Source organism: Periplaneta americana, chromosome 14 (assembly GCF_040183065.1).
Source record: "Periplaneta americana isolate PAMFEO1 chromosome 14, P.americana_PAMFEO1_priV1, whole genome shotgun sequence".
Classification (NCBI taxonomy): Eukaryota; Metazoa; Arthropoda; class Insecta; order Blattodea; family Blattidae; genus Periplaneta; species Periplaneta americana.
In genome coordinates, this window is record NC_091130.1 from 10,751,711 (window position 1) to 10,777,395 (window position 25,685).

Below are 25,685 nucleotides of genomic sequence, written 5' to 3' on the forward strand. Positions count from 1 at the left end.
GATTTATCCTTCTATCAAACACGAATGTTCCCTGGATCAAATGTCCTATTTTAATTATGTAATTACTTTATATTTATTTCTAACGGGTGCAGCGGAGCGCACGGGTACGGCTAGTTATCAATAAAAACATAACTTCTCAACTAAAACCTAATTGGTTGTACATATAAGTGAGACTCTCTAACATAAAAAATGTATGGTAATAACACGCCCACACCTGTGGAGTAACGGTTAGCGTGTCTGGCCGCGAAACCAGGTGGCCCGGATTCGATTCCCGGTCGGTTTTTTCCGGAGTTTTCCCTCAACTCAATATGAGTAAATGCTGGGTAACTTTCGGTGCTGGACCCCGGACTCATTTCACCGGCATATAACAAGTAAATAATAAGAATCGTTAGTGTGCGTTAGATCACTGTTTCAGTGAAGCGTTTACTTGACACAGATGTTCTAATTCTGTCTTCCTACAGTGATAGATGCCCTAACAGGAATGTTTTCTTCCTTTTGTTAATGCGTTTATTAAATGTTATGAAATCTCAAAAGGATTAATTGCATGAAGACAAACAAGTTGATTCTTAAGGCTAGCAGAAAACATTTAGCAAAAAGTTTATTGCAGTCAGGTTGATAAATTGTTAGCAATAAAGTGTACATTTTGAATCTTGTGCAAGTAAGCAGTTTTAGTATTGGCCAGTGTGACTAAATGGTCTACAGTTTTACATTATGAAATATAACATGGGTATCAGAGTAGAACAAATGTGAAGAGAATGGTATTTGCAGGGGTTCGCCTTGAACACTGTCGTCGCTGATAGCCACTCAAGACACAGATATTCATATCTTAAATACTTTTCATAGGCTACGGTTCAAGAGTCGGCCTTCCACTCTGGAGACACGGGTTGAAATGGCAAGGAGTCCACATAGTGAAACTAAATTTAGTAGAGATATGTAGAATATTTATGTAGTTCATTCTGCCCCACCTTGTGTGTGTGTGTGTGTGTATATATAAGCTTATATATAGGGTTAGTTAAAAGTCCCGCACCACCTAAATAACTTTTGAAGCATACGGTTCAGTAACATGGAACTTGGTATATCAGGATAACCATATACCGTACTAAGAACTCAATAATGCTATTACCGAGTTTTTTCTACTTCCGGTTTAACCGGAAGTAACTCCAACTCTCTTAGTTTAAATGGAACACCCAATATATGTTTATTTTTTTTATTTTTGAATAGTGCTCATTTAGAAAAAAAAAACATATATTGGGTGTTCCATTTAAACTAAGAGAGTTTTTTTTTATTATTTTTGAATAGTGCTCATTTAGATACACAAACGATTAGGGAAAACACGGAAATTTTACTTAAAGCAAGTAAAGCGATCGGTTTGGAAGTAAATCCCGAAAAGACGAAGTATATGATTATGTCTCGTGACCAGAATATTGTACGAAATGGAAACATAAAAATTGGAGATTTATCCTTCGAAGAGGTGGAAAAATTCAAATATCTTGGAGCAACAGTAACAAATATAAATGACACTCGGGAGGAAATTAAACGCAGAATAAATATGGGAAATGCGTGTTATTATTCGGTTGAGAAGCTCTTATCATCCAGTCTGCTGTCCAAAAATCTGAAAGTTAGAATTTATAGAACAGTTATATTACCGGTTCTTCTGTATGGTTGTGAAACTTGGACTCTCACTTTGAGAGAGGAGCATAGGTTAAGGGTGTTTGAGAATAAGGTGCTTAGGAAAATATTTGGGGCTAAGAGGGATGAAGTTACAGGAGAATGGAGAAAGTTACACAACACAGAACTGCACGCATTGTATTCTTCACCTAACATAATTAGGAACTTAAAATCCAGACGTTTGAGATGGGCAGGGCATGTAGCACGTATGGGCTAATCCAGAAATGCATATAGAGTGTTAGTTGGGAGACCGGAGGGAAAAAGACCTTTAGGGAGGCCGAGACGTAGATGGGAGGATAAAATTAAAATGGATTTGAGGGAGGTGGGGTGTGATGATGGAGACTGGATTAATCTTGCACAGGATAGGGACCGATGGCGGGCTTATGTGAGGGCGGCAATGAACCTTCGGGTTCCTTAAAAGCCATTTGTAAGTAAGTAAGTAAGTAAGTAAGTAAGTCAGTGCTCATTAAGAGCTTTTCAAAAAGTACCCACACTCGATACTTCTGTATAAATTCAGTGTTGCTAAGTCAAGAAAACAGAAAGGTGTATCGAATATTAAAATAATAAAATACTCCTTCCTTAACAAAAACGAAACAAAGCTAGCTCACCTTCTAAATTATGTGTTCAAATTGGTAGCCCTCAGCTGCTTTACAATGTGTCACTCGATCATAGAAACCATTTAAGGAATGGTTTAACCAGGTTTTAGGAATATCTTGCACCACTTCCATTTTTATTTAGCAACACTGAATTTGTACAGAAGTATCAAGTGTGGGTACTTTTTGAAAAGCTCTTAATGAGCTTTATTAAAAAATAAAAACATATATTGGGTGTTACATTAAAAATAACAGAGTTGGAGTTAATTCCGGTTAAACCGGAAGTAGAAAAAACTCTGTAATACCATTATTGAGTTCTTAGTATATGGTTATCCCCACATACCAAGTTTCATATCACTGAACCGTATGCTTCAAAAGTTATTTGAGTAGTGAATTTATTATTTTAATTTTCGATACACTTTTCTGTTTTCTTGACTTAGCAACACTGAATTTGTACAGAAGTATCAAGTGTGGGTACTTTTTGAAAAGCTTTTAATGAGCTTTATTCAAAAATAAAATAATATATTGGGTGTTCCATTTAAAATAAGAGAGTTGGAGTTACTTCCGGTTAAACCGGAAGTAGAAAAAACTCGGTAATGCCATTATTGAGTTTCTTAGTATTGTTATCCCCATATACCAAGTTTCATGTCACTGAACCGTATGCTTCAAAAGTTATTTAAGTGGTGCGGGACTTTTAACTAACCGTGTGTGTGTGTGTGTGTGTGTGTGTGTGTGTGTGTGTGTGTGTGTGTGCGCGCGCGCGCGTGCCGCGTGCGTGTGTGCGTGTACAAATAGACTAAATTAATTATATGTGCAACAAAGCTGTATTTACCGGCAGAAATAATGAACAAAATTGTTTTTTGCACAGAAATGATGAGCACAAAATTGAGTCTGGAGGTTACTAATATTTTGTGAACATCCCCTTATTCTTTATTAACACGTTGATTTTGTCAGGGTTGCTGGAAACCAAAGTTTGACACTTTCTTTGAATATCAGCATCATTTAGCCAGATATCAGACAGTGCTTAAATTAGTCCATGTTTTGTTGTAAGTCTCTTTTTGTTCACTTTCTTCTTCAGTATAGATCACAGATTTTCTATTTCGTTCATGTCCGGTCTTCTTGCAGGCCATGGGAGAACAGACTGTTGAATATCTTCTGCAGTATATCATTAAAACAACAGTAGTACCGTCGATCTGGTTGGCGAGTTGGTATAGCGCTGGCCTTCTATGCCCAAGGTTGCGGGTTCGATCCCGGGCCAGGTCGATAGCATTTAAGTGTGCTTAAATGCGACAGGCTCATGTCAGTAGATTTACTGGCATATAAAAGAACTCCTGCGGGACAAAATTCCGGCACATCCGGCGACGCTGATATAACCTCTGCTGTTGCGAGCGTCGTTAAATAAAACATAACATTTAACAGTAGTACCAACACAGCCAGACAAAATATATTTAACCATTGGAAATAATCATATTTACAACAATAGAGAGTCTGTGAATTAGACTGATAGTTGATATGACGAATTATATTATGTTTTCAAGAAAAATGTTTTAGTCTAATAATTTGTCCACGTCTGTACGAGATTGGAAATTTAAAAAATTTAAAAGCTTTTTTGCAAAACGAGGTATTCCTGCATTCTTTTGATCTAAATCTGATCTACGCTGTGCGAAAAGAAGAAATTGTTTCAACTTTCCATTAATAAGTGCAAGTACCTAGTTCAATATATTTTTTCCACAGTTTTAAATTTCAGTCAAACGCAACTGCCTAAAAACGGATCCATTATCCATCTGTAACTATGATAATTGTTTTTTTTCTGGAAAATATTGAAAATGCTATTTCTTTTAATTGTGCAAACTTAATTGCAAGTCCGTAAAAACAAAAACTCGATATTTCGTATAATATATAGCAAAATTTTATCATGAGTTCTTTAACATGCTGAAATCAATCAATTTCTTCAAATGATGTCCACCAGAACCCAATTTCTTGTACAAATCCGTTGAATAACAGAAGGCTCAAGCATCATTTTCGATTTGTATTGAACTATTACAGCAGCGCCACTGCGGTAATAATGTGAAGTAGCTACTATAAATGGTGTTTATGTAATATTTCCTGTAATTGTTGCACTATATACTTCTATTTTGGTCGATATTTTTGGTGGTATTCACTGATGTTGAGTAAAATATCATTGTTTTCAATTTTAAAGAATTTTGTAATTTTCGAAGTGGGTTAAGTACCGTTACGCTAGTGGGAAGTCACGAAGAGAAATCTAGTTTAAAAGTGGCTTATACCTTAAAAGAGTTTGGGAACCACCGTTTCCGAACAACTAAACATTCGAGGATATTATAACTATAGAGTATTCCACGTTAAGAAAACAGCATTGGGCATATGGGGCTATTCCATCAAATGACCAGTTGCTATAGAAACGTCTACTTACGACATAGCTTTTTTTTTTTTTTTTTTACAGATCCAGAAAAACAGTTGAAGCTGAGATAGGAATAAAGCGCTCCTTGGAATAAACCCAACTGAAGATTTTAGGTTGTAGCAATACTTACTTTTCAACGATTTTATTATTGCTTATCTATAATTTTGAACATGTTTAATTTTGTTGTAAACCATTGTTAGTTAAAATAATTAATTGTGTAATTATTGTAATTAATTGTTGTGGCATGTTAAGACTGCGAGACTGACATCATCGTTCGATTGCTGAAACAATACAAATAAAACAAATGAACGTAGGAGGAAAAACAATCACTTATTAATTATGAGCTGCATGTTTTTAACTATTGGTGTAATTCAATTCTCATTAGTCAATGTAGCTCAGTGAGCTCGTTCATTGGCTGAGAAATGTTCGCGTGGGATTACCTAGCTAATAATTTTCTTCGGCAATTTAATTCCGCTTTTAAACTCACGTTTCTTCCCATGAGATAATTATCATGACCGGAAACATTGGTTAAGCTCAATTAAATTACCGGAACACTAGCAGCTCTAGTGATATCACTGCTGACAATAAGCATCGTTCTCTCACCCACACTGCCACGCCGCACATAATTGCAGTCCGCGCCGAGTTTCAGCGCTCTTCTGCACCGATTTCTTACAACTTAACTAATCAGAAATCAGTCATCAAGGATTCAATTTTTGTATTCTGACAGATCCAGGCCCTCTAGAGATCGTCCAAATGAAGAAAACAAGAGTAAGATGAAATAGCGTTTAAATAAAGAGAAGGATACGATGAAATTGAGAGCGTTTAAGTGAAGAGAAGAGTATGATGAAATTGAGTGCTTTTAAATGGAGAAAAGGGTACGATGAGATACAGTGCGTTTAAGTGAAGAGAAGAGTATGATGAAATTGAGAGTGTTTAAAATGGAGAGAAGAGTAAGATGAAATGCAGAGAATTTAAATGAAGAAAACAAGAGTCAGACGAAATATGTAGATAGCGATTAAATGGAGAGAATGATATGAATAAATAGAGTGCGTTTAAGTGAAGAGAAGAGTATGATGAAACTGAGAGCGTTTAACTGGAGAGAATGATACGAATAAATTGAGTGCGTTTAAGTGAAGAGAAGAGTATGATGAAATTGAGTGATTTTAAATGGAGAAAAGGGTACGATGAAATAGAGTGCGTTTAAGTGAAGAGAGGAGTATGATGAAATTGAGAGCGTTTAAATGGAGAGAAGAGTAAGATGAAATGCAGAGAATTTAAATGAAGAAAACAAGAGTCAGACGAAATATGTAGATAGCGATTAAATGGAGAGAATGATACGAATAAATTGAGTGCGTTTAAGTGAAGAGAAGAGTATGATGAAATTGAGAGCGTTTAAATGGAGAGAAGAGTAAGATGAAATGCAGAGCATTTAAATGAAGAAAACAAGATTCAGACGAAATATGTAGATAGCGATTAAATGGAGAGAATGATACGAATAAATTGAGTGCGTTTAAGTCAAGAGAAGAGTATGATGAAACTGAGAGCGTTTAACTGGAGAGAAGGATACGATAACATTGAGTGCGTTTAAGTGAAGAGAAGAGTATGATGAAACTGAGAGCGTTTAACTGGAGAGAAGGATACGATAAAATTGAGTGCGTTTAAGTGAAGAGAGGAGTATGATGAAATTGAAAGCGTTTAAATGGAGAGAAGAGTAAGATGAAATGCAGAGAATTTAAATGAAGAAAACAAGATTCAGACGAAATATGTAGATAGCGATTAAATGGAGAGAATTATACGAATAAATTGAGTGCGTTTAAGTGAAGAGAAGAGTATGATGAAATTGAGTGATTTTAAATGGAGAAAAGGGTACGATGAAATAGAGTGCGTTTAAGTGAAGAGAAGAGTATGATGAAATTGAGAGCGTTTAAATGGAGAGAAGAGTAAGATGAAATGCAGAGCATTTAAATGAAGAAAACAAGATTCAGACGAAATATGTAGATAGCGATTAAATGGAGAGAATGATACGAATAAATTGAGTGCGTTTAAGTGAAGAGAAGAGTATGATGAAACTGAGAGCGTTTAACTGGAGAGAAGGATACGATAACATTGAGTGCGTTTAAGTGAAGAGAAGAGTATGATGAAACTGAGAGCGTTTAACTGGAGAGAAGGATACGATAAAATTGAGTGCGTTTAATTGAAGAGAGTAGTATGATGAAACTGAGAACGTTTAACTGGAGAGAAGGATACGATAAAATTGAGTGCGTTTAAGTGAAGAGAGGAGTATGATGAAATTGAGAGCGTTTAAATTGAGAGAAGAGTAAGATGAAATGTTGAGAATTTAAATAAAGAAAACAAGAGTAAGATGAAATAACGTTTAAATAAAGAGAAGGATACGATGAAACTGAGAGCGTTTAAGTGAAGAGAAGGTTATGATGAAATTGAGAGCGTTTAAATGGAGAGAAGAGTAAGATGAAATGTAGAGAATTTAAATAAAGAAAACAAGAGTAAGATGAAATAACGTTTAAATAAAGAGAAGGATACGATGAAACTGAGAGCGTTTAAGTGAAGAGAAGGTTATGATGAAATTGAGAGCGTTTAAATGGAGAGAAGAGTAAGATGAAATGTAGAGAATTTAAATAAAGAAAACAAGAGTAAGATGAAATAACGTTTAAATAAAGAGAAGGATACGATGAAACTGAGAGCGTTTAAGTGAAGAGAAGGTTATGATGAAATTGAGAGCGTTTAAATGGAGAGAAGAGTAAGATGAAATGGAGAGAATTTAAATGAAGAAAACAAGAGTAAGATGACTTAAATAGCGATTAAGTGAAGAGATGAGTAAGATGAAATGGAGAGAATGGAATTGAAAACAAGAGATTGATAGCGATTAAATGAAGAAATGAGTAAGATGAAATGGAGAAATTGAAATGAAGAAAACAAGATAAGATGAAATGGCGATTAAATGAAGAGAAGAATAAAATTAAATGGAAAGAATTGAAATGAAAAAACAAGAGTAAAACGAAGTAGAGTACGTTTAAATGAAGAGAAGGATAAAGAAATTGAGAGCATTTAATTGAAGAGAAGAGTATGATGAAATTGAGAGCGTTTAAATGAAGAGAAGAGGAAGATGAAATGGAGAGAATTGAAATGAAGAAAACAAGAGTAAGATGAAATAGCGATTAAATGAAGAGAAGAGTGAGGTGAAATGGAGAGAATTGAAATGAAGAAAACAAGAGTAAACCGAAATAGCGATTAAATGAAGAGAAGCGTGAGATGAAATGGAGAGAATTGAAACGAAGAAAACAAGAGTAAACCGAAATAGAGTGCGTTTAAGTGAAAAGAAGTGTATGATGAAATTGAGAGCGTTTAAATGGAGAGAAGAGTAAGATGAAATGAAGAGCGGGAGACGAATGGGATGAAATGAAGAGCGTTTAATGAAGAGTATGATAACATGTAGAGCGTTTAATTAAGAGTATGATAAAATGGAGCATTTAAATGAATATAATGAAATGTAGAGCGTTTAAATGAAAAGAAGAGTAAGATGAAATTTAAGAGCGTTGAAACGAAATGAAGTGCAACATAAAATGAAGAGCGTTTAAAGGGAAGTAAAGCAATTTCAGACTTAACAGATCACTGTAATAGAAGTAGCATCGAACGTAATCAAGCTTTGACCGGAATTCGAACCCAGTGCCGCGTCTTCAAAGGAACACGGTGCGTTCTGCTGCGTAACGCACTTGCCGCTTGACCCTGGAGGCTTTGTTCTGATACAGAACAGGTACTGTTACAGTTGCGAGCCCTGCCCCAAGGTCGTCTCAGAGCGCGTAGTTAATTTATTATGACTTCATTTCAGAGGGGTGGGGGGTGTCCTCTTTCAAGAGTTTGACGGCCACGCGGAGTAGAGGCCATTGATACGCGAGTCCCTCCTTCCCGTACCTGAGAGAGGCTGGTGAAAGATCACAAGGCTAAGCTACATATAGCGAGAGTTACCGTACCGCGCGCTTATTCCGTCTCCGAACTGGAGAGAGAGAGAGTGTGCGAGCGATTAATGTACGCTGACTGGAATAACGCCTGCCTTAGGTACGTGGACTTGACCAGTTCTGTTTTCTAAATCTGTGGGCAATACTGACACTGGACTTTTAAATTAGTTATGAGAAAGATTCGGATGATTAATTTCAAGTGTGCTTTCTTGATAAAAATAATTTAAATCTAGCAGAAATTACCTTGGTTTAAAGTAAATATGAAGAGTAGTGTTTTTCGATTTTGCAAAAGCTTTTTACAGAGTAATTTTATTAATAAAAAATTGCTTTATTGTGGGTAAGTTGTGATTTTTTTATAGAAATACGCAGAATGAATGTTTTCAATGTTTATAAAATTTTACAAACAACTTATTAAAATTTACGCAAATTCGATGGTGTTTGGGTAAAGGGAGATTAACCTTAAAAATGACATGTAAGATACATGAAAATTAAATTTAGGATCATTATAATAAATAATTTTCTACACAAATAAAGCATGTCAAATGCTAGTATTCTTTTGTTTGTTTGTTTGTTTGTTTTTTTTTTTGCACACCTACTTGTAGAATTTAACTTGTGTATTCATCTGGAGAACAAAACTCCATTTGCACAAAAAATGACTTAATTCCCTTTACCCGAACACCATGGAATTTATTTCTAATTAAGGAATACTAATAATAAATTTGCTTAAAATTTAATGAACAATTATATTAATTAGACGTTTATGATAAAAACAATATTAAATCTACATTAGTTTATTAAAAAAAGTAATTATGACTGAAGTATCAATCTATTTAAAACTTGATAATTCACTGTAATAAGTACTGAAACCTTCAGCTATAGACTAATCGATTGTTTAATTTTGTAATAATGAGATAGAAAGTTAATTTAATCACTTTAAAAATTCATGAAATGGATATTTTAAGTTGTAATTGTATTTTTATATTTTTTTTAAATCGGAATAAGTTATTTCATTTTTAGTTTCGAATTAAAAAAGTGAGTTAACTAAAATCAGTCGTTAAAATATACAAATTTAAGACATTGTTTTCTGAAGGTCTTAAAGTTGAAACTGTGCATAATATTTATCTCGGAAATATGTGTACAGTGTATATTTTAATATTAATTTGATTTTCTCACGTTTTAGATCAGGTGGGATTGATGGTTTCGCTCATTTAAGATCTATTCTATAGTTGTACTGTAAATATACATACGAAGGAGTCAAAAAGTAACCTTAATAATTGTTTTATTAATTGAATATGTACAATAAGACTACAAACATTTCATCACTTTCAACATAGTATAATAGAAACACTTACATTGAACGTACTGGGGACTATGTTCAAAAGTGATGAAGTGTTTGTAGTCTTATTGTACGTATTCAATTAATAAAACAATTATTAAGGTTACTTTTGACTCTCCCTCGTAACATTTAAATCCAGTGACTGAGTGGAAAAGTATGTATAATGACCTTAAATTCGCAAAATAAATAAATAAATGAATAAATAAATAAATAAATAAATAAATAAATAAATAAATAAATAAATAAAAAATAAATAAATAAGTAAATAGATAAATACATAAATAGATAAATAAATAAATAAATAAATAAATAAATAAAAATATATGAACTAGTTTATTTATTGTCGTGACGCATTTTAACATGTCCTGGAATTTATAAATAGTTTCAGGTAAAAAGAATATATTATTAATAGAAATTTTACCAAGTTTAATACAAAATTTTTGGCATGTTTCTTTAGTTGACATATTTTTAAATTTAATTGAAATATTAATATTGAGAAGCAAGTAATTGGCTTTAGTGAAAATCATTTTTTATAGTTCTCAATCTGTAATTAATTGATCATTAAATTGTTACTTAAGGCACTTAAATTTGTTATTAATTTTAATATTCTTGAAGTTAAAACATTCTATTTTTAATTACCTTACTCGTTGTGATAACTTCTTTATACAAAACATTTGTTCTGTGATTTCTAGCAACTCATAGAGCTGAACTCATTGAATACAAAGCACTTTTCATACAATCATATAACAGAACTGATTGCAGGTCCAGATAATGTTCCACACACTGTATTGTTTACGAGGCCAAGTTACGGCGTACATAAAATGCAATTGTTCTCTTTTCTTAACAGGCAGTAAGTGATTTCAAGGAACCGTGAGTGAGTCAAGATGGAAGAACCCACGTGGTTGTTAGTGATCATTGTACTCACTTCGTAACTGTCTGTGGAACTGCAGGGTCAAGAGAAAGTCAAGTATTTGGAAATAGGTTCGAACTTAAAAGGACACGGACTGTGTTGTTAGGCTTCCTTGAACGGTAAAGGACTCTTCTATTCTACCATGGGAACAAAACTTAATGTATTTGTTAATGGTGCTTTGTAAGAAAAACGTTGCAAAAAGTTTATTTACCGTGGATTTTTAGATAATAAATCTTCAATTAAATCTTACATGGAACATTCATTTCAAGTTTTTATACCGCTAGATTTGTGTACCAATATATAATAAACTTAATTTTTTGTGTCGTGCTGTAAAACAAGAACTTAAATTTGATTATGAATTTTAATGACTATCGAGTACTAGGATAATCGCATGCAAACGTTTACCTAATTTTTATTATAAATATATTTCTATTATATTATTCCACGCTCTCCTAATAAAATTTCTAAACAGTAGTGACTACTATGTGTTAAGCTTGTCAGACGTAAACCAACAAGAAAACAAAATCTTCTGTGACTTTAAAATTTTTTTAAATACATTATTTACGAGTAACATTTCAAAGATTAATGCATTAACTGTTACGCTAAACCCCAATGGGAGTATTTTTTTATCAATTTTTAATTGAACAAACACCGAGAAGACATTGCGTGTTCGGCATCAAGAATAGATCTGTTAGTGGCGTTTTTCGTATCTCGTATTGGACCAGTTAGTAGTGTTTTGGCAGTGTCCTTGATAAGTTTGCCAACAACATTACAAAATTCTTTGAACGAGCAGTGGAAGATAAACACTTCAAGAAGATTCTATCGTTACTGATGTGTGTTGTGAACAGTGGAGAGAAAATTTTACAGTTTCCCGCCCTTGCTGTGGATCTAGTGATGGTGTTTTTTCTTATTTGTAGCAGCGATATTAAGAAGACTACAAACATATTCTAATACGTTTTTCTTCATTGTGAGCTGTCGATATACGAATATATAAACGTTAGTGAAGACATCCTTTAACAGAACTCTTTGTAATAATTTTTAATTTCTTTGTGCTGAAGACATTTTGAGATTTCTGTGAAATAGCTGCAACAAAGGGACATTTACATGATAATATATTCTTTGGTTTTATATTTGTGCATGTATAATAGAGGAGGAAATTTCCAGCATTTCATGTTTTGTACTAATGACATTGCCAACTTTCGTTGAACAGCTGAACAAAAATTTGTCGTGAGGATTGTTTTGTTGTTGGCTGTTGATGTATGACTAAATAGTAGGAGAAATAACCCTCTGATTTTACGCCTCTTACGGTCCTCAAGACCGAGAAACTTGTGAAAATACTCTGAGGAAGACAATTTAATGTAAGAGAGTCTACATATAGAAAGAAAAAACTTCTGTGAAAAAGGATCATAGATAAACATCTAAGTAAATACACACAAGACTTGCCGTTTATAGTATCTGTGAAGATCTGTCAGTGTGTGTTTTATTGTAGAAGAGACTGCATTATAGAGAGAAACAACAATTGTGAAAAAGAAGCATAGATAAGAAGACTGCTTAAGAGAGAAGAAACATCTGTGAAAAGGAAGCATAGAATCTATCTATATCTGATATGAAGATTACTTGGTTACTAGCTATATATCTACATAAATAATACCCAAGATTGACCGTTTTTAGTATCTGTGAAGATCTGTTAGTGTGTGTTTTATTGTAGGAGAGACTACATTATAGAGAGAAGAGACGTCTGTGAAAAAGAAGCATAGAATCTACCTATATCTGATATGAAGACTATTTGGTTACCAGCTATATATCTGCATAAATAATGGCCGTTTTTGGTATCTGTGAAGATCTGTCAGTGTGTGTTTTATTGTAGAAGAGACTACATTATAGATAGAAGCAACAATTGTGAAAAAGAAGCATAGAATCTACCTGTATCTGATATGAAGACTACTTGGTTACTAGCTGTATATCTACATAAATAATACACAAGATTGGCCGTTTTTGGTATCTGTGAAGATCTGTCAGTGTGTGTTTTATTGTAGGAGAGACTACATTATAGAGAGAAGCAACAATTGTGAAAAAGAAACATAGATACGAAGATTGCTTAAGAGAGAAGAAACATCTGTGAAAAAGAAGCATAGAATCTATCTATATCTGATACGAAGGCTACTTGGTTACTAGCTATAAATCTACATAAATAATACACAAGACTGGCCGTTTTGGACCCTCGAACTCTGTGGGAGATGCTGTGTATGACCGTGTGAGTTGTGGTATCAAGATGTCAGAACAGATGGACAACTGGATAGGCGCGATGCCGTCCCTGGGCAACATCCGCGAGTCCCTGGCCCTGGCGGAGAGTTTGGCCAGCGCCAGTCTCCTCACCTCACCCGGAGCGAAGCGGCGGCTGGCCGCCCGGCGCCTGGAAATGGGCGAGGACCCCTCCGCCGCCGGAGTGTACGTGCCCCCCAAACACCTGCTGCTCTACCTCGTCAGGTAATGCCAAACTGGTTATGTGCCTCCTGCTTCTTCTTTTTATTCTCTACACTGCTTCTTTTATGGAATATTTAAAGAGTTCTTGTGAATGTATTGCCAGCCTTTTTTTTTTCCGCTTCGCTGCACACTCAGCTGACGCTTTATCGTAAAGGGATCGAGGTTCGATTTCTGAAGTATGATAATTTTTATGGATCCATGTTGAACACAAAAACACACAAAACACAACACAAACACAAGAAATACATCACACTAACATACGAAAACAAAAACACACACAAGATCGCATCCTCATTAAGAAAACAGAAATACAACATAGCATACAGAACAGAAAACACACTACAAAGACATCTCAACACACAAACAACACAAACAAATAAATACAACCACACAGGCGTATACAAACTCACATGTAATAGTTGTGACAGTTTCTACATAGGACAGACAAGCAGATCATTCCGAACTCGATACAAAGAACACATTAAAGCAATAACCAGAGGACACAATACATCTACATATGCCGAACACATAACTAATGCTAACCACACATACAATAACATAATTACAGACATGGAAATCTTACACATACAACCCAAAAACCAAAAACTCAACATACTAGAACAATATGAAATATACAGACACACCAAAACACACCCTGATCAAATTCTCAACACACAGATCAATTTCAGAACACACACACTATTTGGCACCACATTTCAACATTTTTTAACAATCGAACGCACCCACACAACAGGCAGCGAAGTTCGAGATGACGCCGAGATCTAGTAGGCTCTGAGGAAGGTGTGAAGAAGCACCGAAACAGCTGTAAGCTGCACATACTTACACAATTAACACGAGTAAGATCGCCATTTAATCAATTATTTATTTTTATGGATAGTGTGGAAATGGGTGTACCTGAGTACTTAGCTCATTCTCTATGCCCTATTATTCTTAATCTAGAATTTATCATCATCTTCATCATCGCTGTGATTGAAATGGTGTCTCTTATTTAAGTCATCAATTGAAATAATTTTGTTTCTTTAGTCAACTGTCCGAAGACAGGTCTGAATCTCATAAGTGATACCAAGAAGGCGCCACTTATGAGGCAACTATGCCAGGAGATAATGGGGTAGGGTGACCATTTCCTTTCCCCCTCCATTGCATACATCGTCGACTAGCTACATATTACACTAGTCAGACTTCAGATGCATAAAAAACAACTTATTGTACTTCCTCTGACACATATCGTTAAGTGAGATGTATGCCCTGATAATAGATGTACAGTAGTGGCAAAAAAAAAAACCGGACCGACCCTTGTAGCTAATTTCAGAGTCTTGTTCACTCTAGAGCACGATAGACTGGTAACTAAGACTTTCGTGGTTCGAATCCTGCCTGGGAAGGAAACTTTTTTTTATCCTTATTCAAATTTATTCCCAATACTTTTCGATTGCTGGTAAAATTCATGTTCTGGGAATAAAAAGTTAATTAAGTAGTAAAATATCGCTGCAGTCGAAAAGTATTGGGAATAAATTTGAATAAGGAACAAAAAAAAGTTTCCTTCCCAGGCAGGATTCTAACCAATAAAGCCTTAGTTACCAGTCTATCGTGCTCTGGAGTGAACAAGGCTCTGAAATCATCTACAAGGGTCGGTTCGGTTTTTTTTGCCACTACTGTACATATCAGCCAGAACCTTAATCAGAGGATTGAAATAATTTGTAAAATATAAATATCCAGTACGTTCGTGAATAGTATATGTGCTTCCCTAACGCAACGATCCGTGGTTCGATTCCTGGCGTGGGTGCAGATTTATCTCCTTTGTTTGGGACTACATGTGTTTGTTTATTTATTATTATTATTATTATTATTATTATTATTATTATTATTATTATGTACAATCGGACTTGGTTCATTCGAAGTTAAATTGACCATTAAAAAAATTGAAATAACCAGTACGTTCGTTAATAGCATACATTTTCGGTATTCCAGTAGTCATAATCTTTGCCTTTGAGTTCAATCCTGGACAAAGGCGATGGATTTTCAAGCCAAAAGCTCCCAAGTTCCGCTTCCGTTTGATGAAGTTTCAGTTAGCGCCACTTTGTAGGTGTGTGGTTAAAGATTTATTTTGTTAAAAAAGATAAATAAATTGAAAATTCTTGGTTCAGGCTCTCCATTGATTCATTTTCAATTCTTGGTAACGAATATCTCCTCATTACCATTCATTCGTTCTGAATTCTTGGTAATATATACCTCCTCACCTGGGGAAGACCCTTGTTGGAGAAAGGTAGGGTCATAGTCTCTCTGATTCGGAGTCATATCCGTGATGACATAGCTATCCTGCCGACATCCTAGTAAGGTGGATCCTCCTGTTATGGCTATGTTCCTGATATGGCCACCCCCCTATTGTGAGTTAGTTAACCAAAAAATCCGCTAAATTGCAGCAGCATCCAGTGAAAGGGCATCCTGGTATGTCACTTGATCGTTTTCCATCCAGTAAGGTTGAGCAATATGGCGTCAGTTGCCTGTTTTGCGGTTTTCATGTGACCTCTTCTTATTTTTCTCTGGTAAGTCTCCTTAGTTTTATGCATGTTTTTCAAAGACTTGTTTCATGAAAACCATCGTACTCCATTCAGTTTTTAATGCTCTGTTGATTGGTGTTGTAGTTGATGGCGTATCTTTTACGAGTTGTTCGTAATCAAACGATTTCCGTCAAAGCTTACCTGCTCCTGATATGGCTATATGAAATGCACCATGGCCATATCAAGTTCATTTCATTTTTATTTTTTCACCTGACAAATTTACATGCCTTATAGCTGGGATTACGCAAAAATTTTGTATTTTAAGAAAAACAACTTAATTTTTATGGAAAAACCTGTTTTGACTACACTTTTGAATTATAAAAAAGATTATTAAGTGTCATTTTTATTCATTTTACACCAAAATTATTTAATTTTAACACAACTGCGCTATCAAACTGAAAACAATCACGATTTGTAGAACATGGAACAAGAGTGGCCATATCATGTGCACATGTTCCTGATATGGCCACTAGGTAGACTTTTGGAATTTGGGACTTTTTGGACAATTAAAGCTATTTTATGGGGAAAGGAAATTGTTTTAAGAAAGTCCATTAGACTGAGAACGAGTAAGAAAAAAGTGGTTTACATTTTTTTTTCAAAATGGCGGCTAGAAAAATTCTCAAACCTTAGCATGGCCATATCAGGGACACCTGCCTTAGGTCTAATAAGGCACAAGTTGATAATGGTAATCAATCAGTGAAGCAGAGCCGATGACTTAAGTAGAGATCCTGAGCGAGAAACGTAAATCTCATACCACCAAATTGTAAGGTTTCCATAATAGATTCCAGCACATACTCCTGTTACTTTTTTCGGGCAGTACCGTTACTAGGTTTCTTTCCTCTGCATTAATTGCAGTTGGACTCCGTCTACGGGCAGCAGAGTTGTCAAGGTTACAAACTAACACGAATGACGTATTGGATTCGTATTCATTTGTTTTTACGAGTAGTTCAAATGTATTTTTAATGTTGAATGAGTAATTCTTACATTGCTAAGCGGTATTTTCAATATCCGCATCTAATTACTATTGTGTAGAATGCCTAAGGAGTTTTTAAGGACTTGTGAGCCATTTCCTGTAAGCGATTGATGTAAAGTCCAAATCTTCTGGACACTTACTTACAAATGGCTTTTAGAGAACCTGGAGGTTCATTTCCGCTCTCACATAGATCCACCATCTGGTAAGATTGATCCAGTCCCTACCGTCATATCCCACCTTCCTCAAATCCATTTTAACATTATCCTCCCTTCTACGTCTCGGTCTCCCCAAAGATTTTTTCCTCCTCAGGCCTCCCAACTAACACACTATATGCATTTCTGGATTCGCCCATACGTGCTACATGCCCTGCCCATCTCAAACGTCTTGATTTAATGTTCCTAATTATGCCAGGTGAAGAATATAGTGCATGCAGTTCTGCGTTGTGTAACTTTCTCCATTCTCCTGTAACTTCATCCCTCTTAACCCGAAATATTTTCCTAAGCATCTCCTTGCTTTAGCCCGCAGTGAATTGGAAAAGCATCAGACAGAAACTGACTTGTATGGACTCTGCTGTACGTTTCACTGAGACACATTTTAATTAATCGAACTAGTTTCTTGGAAATACAAATTCAATAGGAATATTACTTAAACTTCTCTCTTAACCGAGTCATCTCTTAACCGAGTTCTGAACACTGAGAAAGCAAAATTGGAAATCGTTCCGCGAACACCAAAATGAATTTCGATGATTTTACAGGATTGAATTCCGTATTTTTCTGTTACGTAGGCGCAGTAAAATATTGATAATGTGTCTTTTTTATATTAGCACCCTTTATTTGGTTTACAGGTTTTTCGAATCGACCGTTGGGTCAATAATATAGCCTTCTTCCTTTCGTTTGTCGATTATTGTAGCCCATTTAACTTTACGATTAAAAATGTTGAATTTCGAAAGAATATTAAATACGCTTATTTCACTAAAATTTTAATTAGTAACATCTGAAAGAAAAATAAAAGTGAGCCTTTTTTCTGTGGAGTATTTGAGAAACTCTGTTATAAATTGCATCAATCCCATGATGAGAACAGCAATGTTTTCTCCTCTTTGTTTTAACTGTCACTCCATTGTGCACAGCCGGTCTTCAGCTGTATTGTAAAGTATTAGACGCCTACAAGCTTTATCTCGTTATTGTTTAGTTCTTTTATTATTGCATGAATAGCAGATAAGGACGGTTAATACGCGTTAATGTACAAACTTCCGCTGATACTAGCAACAACTTCCGGGAGAAAATATGAGTCACTGTACTTATTCTTACTTGACCGTCCGAGATATGGGCATGAAAAAATAGAACATAGGCCTACATGGGCACAATTTTCGGTTACGTGAGGCACTCGATTTGAAATAGTTTGTTAACTAGGAGAGGAGACTGCAGAGTAGGATGGGAAATATAAACTGCTGTGACCTGCGTCACCTTATCGTAATCGCTAAGGCGGTCAGTGGCGAATTATTAGGAAAGCGCTTGGTTAACGTGAGAGACTCGAAAACTTTTATTCAATTTGGCAAATTAATTCGGCAGCTTTAATCATAAACCTCTTTACTGTTTCTCCATCATTAAATTGATTTAAATCACAGGCGAGAAATTGCGTAACTAGCCAATAATATTCCATCACGTTGTCTACGTTTATTTTCTTGAATATTCTGGAGTTTCTCAAGATTACTTAATAGATTTGCACGTTCTCGACCTAAAATAATTTCAGAAAATCATATTTCGTTTTCTACGCACATTTGATATGATATTTTTTTTATAAATTTCTTTTGGAAATAATACGTACAAACAGCATTTAATTCCTCGTAGGCTACCTTTTAATGCAGCGTGTTTAAGGTATAATGTCGTATTTAGTACACTATGCTAATGTTAAGATCATAAATTTTCTTCGGAATAGTACGAAAAATAACATTTAATTTGTCTTACCTTCTAATTCAGCATGTTCTTTATGACATAAGGAGTAATGTCGTTGTATATTAAATTTATTAATGCCTAATAGGCTTTTCGAGCATAACATACATCGTATGTTCTCCCCTTCTAAACAGCAAAAAAATTCTTCCTCCCACTTCTAATGAAATAATCGTTTTCTAACGCGTACACACTGCTTTGATAATGTCATTATGCCACCACTGATATTGCTTATGAAACTGATATAGAACCTCCCCACGCCTAGGAGCTGCGTGAGGTAGGAACAGGGACTGTGAAGCTGATGTCACTCAGAGCGATAAGCTCTGTGAAGGTCAGTGAGGCACAAATTCTCAAGTGAGGCACGATGCCCATCTCTGAAATAGACTGAACGGAACTAAGAATATGTGAAAGAATAATGTTTAGAAATACGAAGGAATTCATTAGCCAAGATAGAGAATTAGAAAATAATTATGAAATTTAATTAAGGAACAATATAATCAATGTGAAAGTAGCAAACTATGTGTTTGTGACAGTTGTTGAGGGGTTATTTAAATAAACTAATATTTCACCTATTTTTCAGTGAACTGTCTGTAGTATAACAGCGAAATTCAGAGAACATGGTCATGTCATAAGACATAGAATAGTAATATGCGTTACAAGAGCGGTGTGTTGAAGTTTTCATGTTCGAGGAAAAGTTTGAAAAAGTGAAACGTAATTGAGCTTTTTTAATTTCCGAGAATTGAAAGAAAACATACCGCTCGTGTATCGTACATTATTTTGTGCGAAGATCGTTTATTACATACCTGAAAGAGGAATTTCTAATTAGTTGCAATGAAATCTCCATCTTGGTTTCTGTTCAATGACGGCAAAATTGCAAAACAAAAATATCTATCTTCAACATTGTTGCTTTAAAATGTTTTCTGTGTTTAGTATACTCCAGCAGGCCGTGATATACGTCTGTCTTTTTCCCCCCCAGTCTATAAATGCGAACTTAAAACAAACGGTAAGTCTATGTAATGATTTATTTTTCATTTCAATATTTTAACAATATTATTTATATAACATATTGCAGTAATAACATCGGCAAGGTTAATTTTGCCGGTCAAGGAGATGTTTAGAAATGGAAAATATCTTTGACATCTAATTCAGCACATTGAAATTAGTTGTTACATTTGTGTTGATTTCTTCACGGCTTAATGTTACTTGCATCACGAATGCAGTAACTTTAGTGGAGTTGTAGAGTTTACTTAATTTTTGCAAATATTTAAAAACAATAATTAACATTGCAATTAGGTGAAATTGCAGTGGTAAGTTTCCAATTTATAATTATTACTATATTGAACGTCTCTAAAAATAATATGTTAAAAGCCTAAAGCAGTAAAATCAATATGTCACTTAAGCGGTAAGAAGAGGGAAATTGTTATGTGTGTTAGGTTGGGAATACTGAATATGGAATTTTAGACTTTCCGCGGATTGGTTTTGTGCGGAAACCAAGCAAATACGCACGATCTCGCACAAAGATTATTTTCTATCCAGAACACCTTGTTTTCTTTTGTGTTCGCCAATAAAACTGCTTTAATAACACAAGGACTAAGAAAATTTAACCAGCAAAGAAATTGTTACCATAGTGACCGTAATCTTAATTCTTTTGTATAAAACAAATGAAATATTACATAATAATTTTTTGTGAAGATTATTTATACACGCTTTAACATAATGTGGTCATATCGCATGTTTTGCATCTGTTGGTATACCAGTAGGCTGCTGTTACTATTGTTGAGTTCCCGCTTTCATTGTGTGTTGTAGATGGCTTTGTGTTTATGTAACTGATTATAGATTTCGATTAATGCCCAAGATATTGGTGATTGACGCGGTGATAAATCATGGCATACAAATTTCCATCTAGTACTTGCCCTTGTGACTGAGGGGAAACCATGAAAAACCCAGTCAGATTGGCCGACTACGGGGTTTGAACCTGAGACCTTCCGAATACGAGTCTCAAACGCTACCGTCTGAGCCAACTCGCTCGGTATAAAAATATTATGCTCTTCCAGACGATATTAAAAATATATAGTGTGTCATTTAAAAATATTCTCGATGAAGTCATAAATCGCACAATAGTCGAAAAAAATATTTTGATTCGATAAAAATAATCCTTACGAACTTTTGTTCAAACTCTCGTTAATCAATTTTAATTGCAATCATGCATTACTTTTGAAACACCTTGTATGTAATAATGAAAGTAACAAAACATAGTTGTGTTGACAGAAAGATAACATAATAATGAAGAACTGATGAAGATTTTTCAACTAATCTGTATATAATGAATGTTAAGTTCGTTGACTGCCCATCACGATGGCAACGCTCTCTCGATGCGTAATTGTTCCGTAACTGATTAGCATGAGCTCTCTCACAAAGAAAGCGGAAGCGAAATATTCTTATCTAGTACACGAATGACTATTTTGCATTCAGTTTCAATTTCACTATTTTGTAGGAACTCTGCCATAATGTGAGTCATAAAATGGAAATAAAACAAATACACGAATGGAGACTTCGTTCATTACTGTCATCTAGTACTTATCTGATGAACTTGGAAGCCATTGTTGAAAATAGATTTATGACAGCCATCTAGTAGGCGTATCAGGAACTAGTTACTGAGTGCCATCTAGTGTCAGAACTATCAATTCCTACACATTGAGAATATTAATCTTTCATCCAACGCAAACCAACAAGGCCTTGAATGAAACTGTACTGCAGTATGATAAAGTTAAGTATTTACCATCATATCAAATTTGTCAATGATAAAGCAACTGTTGTTATCATTCAGGTCGGAAGTTACCCTACAAAGGTGTTCAAATGAAATTTTAAAATAAAACAAAAATAAAAACATTTTAAATCTTGCTATTACAATCACATCTATAGCGAGGGTCACGTAAGAACAGTTCCTAAACAGCAAATATTGCCGTCATGTCAGTGTTGCCAATTGTTATCAGATATCACACGATCCTCTGTACCGAATGACTTATTTACTTACCATACTTTACCTTTATGTTGGAAGGTGGCGTTGGTTTGGTATTGACTAGGGTTATAAAGCTGCGGTAAACTACGAGTACCATAGAATACGAAATGGTAGTGTAGAATACTGTAGTTTCCATGATAACTTTCATAGAATACATTGGAACCTTAGATATGTTATACTAAAGTTCTGCTAGTTGCATATATAACAGGCAATGTTGTATGTTAATGCTATTAAATGACGAAATAAATAGATTCTGTAACATATGGATTCATGTTCCAGCGGTCAGTATTCCTGACTAAATCATGAGATCCTGGGTTCGATTCTCGTTTTAAGTATGGAATTTTGTTCTTTAAGAGACTATTTAATACTTTCACTAGAAGAAGAAGATTCTTCTGGAATGCAATATTCCAGAAGATACCTGATTGTGTGTTAAGTTTCTATAGCAAACGTCAAATTAGTTTTCCCTTATTACTTGAAATGAAATGGAATTTACGGGAGGGGGGCACTATTGCCCAGCACTGCGACCTGTTACGATCTATTGCGCTAACCCTCAAGCTAGGCGCATTCCCAAACCCACACCGGCTGACTACACTAAAGTTCGCTGCGTAGCCATATTTCGAGCAGGCAACCTCCCTCGTCCCAGCCCTCTCCGTTCGTTGCCAGCGGCGTTCGTGGAATGCTATGGATTGATGACGAAATGGAAAAATGTTGACGAAATGATGTATATGCCTAATATGGGGAAAAATGGGAGAACCCTGAGAAAAATCCCAACTGCGACCTTGTCCGCCACAAGTGAAAAATCCCAGACCTGACCGGAACTCGAACTCGGACCCCCTGCGTGACAGGCAGGAGGTCTGACCATTAAGTCACCACAGAAGTTCCCTTATTACTTAGAAATATATTTTTCTGGCAGGCCTACACATGTTTCTTGACCTCGCAAAGATCTGGAAGCTAAGTGAGTGTATACTGGAAGAACCGCAAGTAATGTCTATAATTTTAGGGAGTTAATCTTTGAGATATTTCAAACAAAAAATGTTTAATAAAATTTTGTTCATTCTTTATTTCTTTTCGAGATAAAAATTGTTCTATATGAAATATTTCATAGCGTGTTTTGTGAAAGCTATTGATGTGATTCCCAATATGCTCAGTCAATTTAAGAGAGCAATGTATTATGGTAATAAACGATTAAAATAATTTTAGTTTTGTACTTTAAATGTGCAGAATTTGATCCGAACAAATGTAACATTTTAATATTCCTTTTCACAACGAAAAGCTACATTTGCTCGGATCAAATTTCTGCACATTTAATAATAATAATAATAATAATAATAATAATAATTCTTTATTTATACTGGCAGAGTTAAGGCCATAGAGCCTTCTCTTACATTCTACCAGGTCACAAAGTATACAAGCAGTTAAAATTTAACAAAAAGTTAAAGAACAGAATACTAACATATTACAAAGAAAATAATAATAGCGTAATAAAATCGACAATAAACAACATGAAAACAATACCATAATAGAAAAAAAAGAAAGTAAAATACATTGGAATATAGTGAAAGCAACTCATTTAGTACAAATGGTTAATATGGAAAAACGTAAGGAAGAAAATATCAAAATGGAATGTAATTAAATAATAATAAAAAATAAAAGAAATATGAAAATTAAATAAAATTCACGATAAAAAGGCTATGATAATAATTTCATCGACTGATAAAGAGAACAAAAAGGGGAAGGAAGGAAAAAGAAATATATAGCCTATATTTTTACAAAATTATGGCAGAGAAAGGGGCTTATAACTGAAAGGAATCTAATTCAAAAAGTGAAATTTTAATCTATTATAATTTAAAGGGCAAAACTAAAATTATTTCAATCGTTTATTATCATAAATACACTGCCCTCTTAAATTGACTGAATTAAATTAATGACTTTTCCAAAACACGCTAAGAAATGTTTAATATAAAACAATTTTTATCTCGAAAGGAAAACAAGAACGAGCAAAATTGTATGGAACTTTTTTGTTTGAAATAACTCAATGAATAACCACCTGAAATTAATGACATTACTTACGGTTTACATTGTAGGTAGGAGCATCTCAGTGTTTAATTAAAAATCCCCAGATTGCGTCCTAGGTGAGAAACGTGGGAGCTGTACGATACAAAACCCATTAACAATAAGAAGGAAGACAAATACAAATACTACGTATCGATTTATCATAACGCAATGGCTACTCGTATGAGAGAACATAGCCTTAAATGTAATATGTGCCCACAATCTTCTGAACGAATGGCTACGAAAATAGCACATAATTGAATACCTCTCCAGAATAAGAATGTAACCAACAAAACTATAATTCATGTTTCAGGAGAAAGGAAACTAATTTCAGGGGCATATTTCATTAGGTCTGTATTTACAAGCAGAACCATTTGACTAATCAAGGACACAAGTTTATTCAGCTAGTGAATGTAATAATTTATCGTCATAAATGAATGCTTCAAAATTACTTTTCCACCTGTCACATGTTTAAATTACATGATATGTTACAACCTGTTTCCGGGGAGATCATCAATATTATTGATAGAAAAATGTTTCTGATGATTATTTAAGAAACACAGCACGTATTATTTCCACACATCTGGAACTTCTAGCCAAATGCATGTTTCATATCTTACACATACATCAAAACTACCAATCACACAATTTTATAACATTCATAATCAGCTTAGAGCCCGATTTGAGTATCGTACAAAGACATTTCTTTGGGTTTTATTATGATTATGTAACCTTTAATTTAAAAAGAAGTACTTCGATTCCTATACGTGCATTAAAGTTTCCTTTCTGGTCAATGCTACCAATCCCACTACGATTTCATATTCTACCAGAACTACCGGACCAGTATTCTACAAGGTCGCAACTCTAGTATTGACACAGTCGTCAAAGATTAGACGATTTACGACTTACATTTGATAAGCTGATGACTAGTGAGAATACTGAATGAGCAATAGATGTCAGTTCTTGAGGCTGTATGTATGTATGTATGTATGTATGTATGTATGTATGTATGCATGTATGTATGTATGTATGTATGTATGTGTATATATGTGTTTATTCACACTGCAAATGGGTATATATACCCGGTGGCAGTGGTAACTAATTACACTCAATGACAATTAATATTAAACACAACTAATAAAAAATACAATTAATAATAATAATAATAATAATAATAATAATAAATACTAATAATTAATAATAGCATCCTAAATTAAATGAAGCACGATCACTTAAAAAAACATTTAAAGCAAATCTAATTTGTATCTTAACCCTAACTTCGAACTAAAACCCACGAGTATGATATGTTCATACATGCACAAGTACCTTTCAACATTACACTCATTTCGCTGTCAACTCACTCACTGCACTGGAACTACGACACATTTCACTGATTCTATCCTGATTTCACTAACACTTCAAAAACATTTCACTGTTCAAATACTTTGCATTGCCACTATGAACTATAAAGCTTCACTGATACACACTTCACTTACACAACACACTTCACTGATACAATATACTTCTTCACTGATATAACATATAAATAGCAAAATATCAATTACACCCTTTAAATAGTGTGTATAATATACTACCGTCTATTAGTAAAGTCCTTAAACCTATTTTTAAATATATGTTTGGTTATTGGTAAAGCCTGTAGTAAGTCTGCAGGTAAACATTCCAGTCCCTGATAGTACGATTGGTCCACACCTGTGGAGTAACGGCCAGCGCGTCT

At 34.5% G+C, this 25,685-nt stretch overlaps 1 protein-coding gene across 4 annotated transcripts in view; it reads left to right on the forward strand.

The window, feature by feature from the left end:
* The window catches only part of cu (NADP/NADPH phosphatase nocturnin), a 271,415-nt gene that overhangs the window by 108,948 nt on the left and 136,782 nt on the right, over nucleotides 1-25,685 (forward strand). Inside the window, exon 1 of one of the 4 annotated variants that reach the window (XM_069844944.1) lies at nucleotides 12,103-13,387. The exons of 2 other annotated variants lie outside the window; for them this stretch is intronic. In XM_069844944.1, coding sequence (XP_069701045.1) covers nucleotides 13,173-13,387 — 215 coding nt within the window. In that variant the 5' untranslated portion in view covers nucleotides 12,103-13,172. Of the gene's footprint in view, nucleotides 1-12,102; nucleotides 13,388-25,685 lie in introns of those variants that run through there. One more of the 4 variants, XM_069844947.1, reaches the window with a different exon arrangement.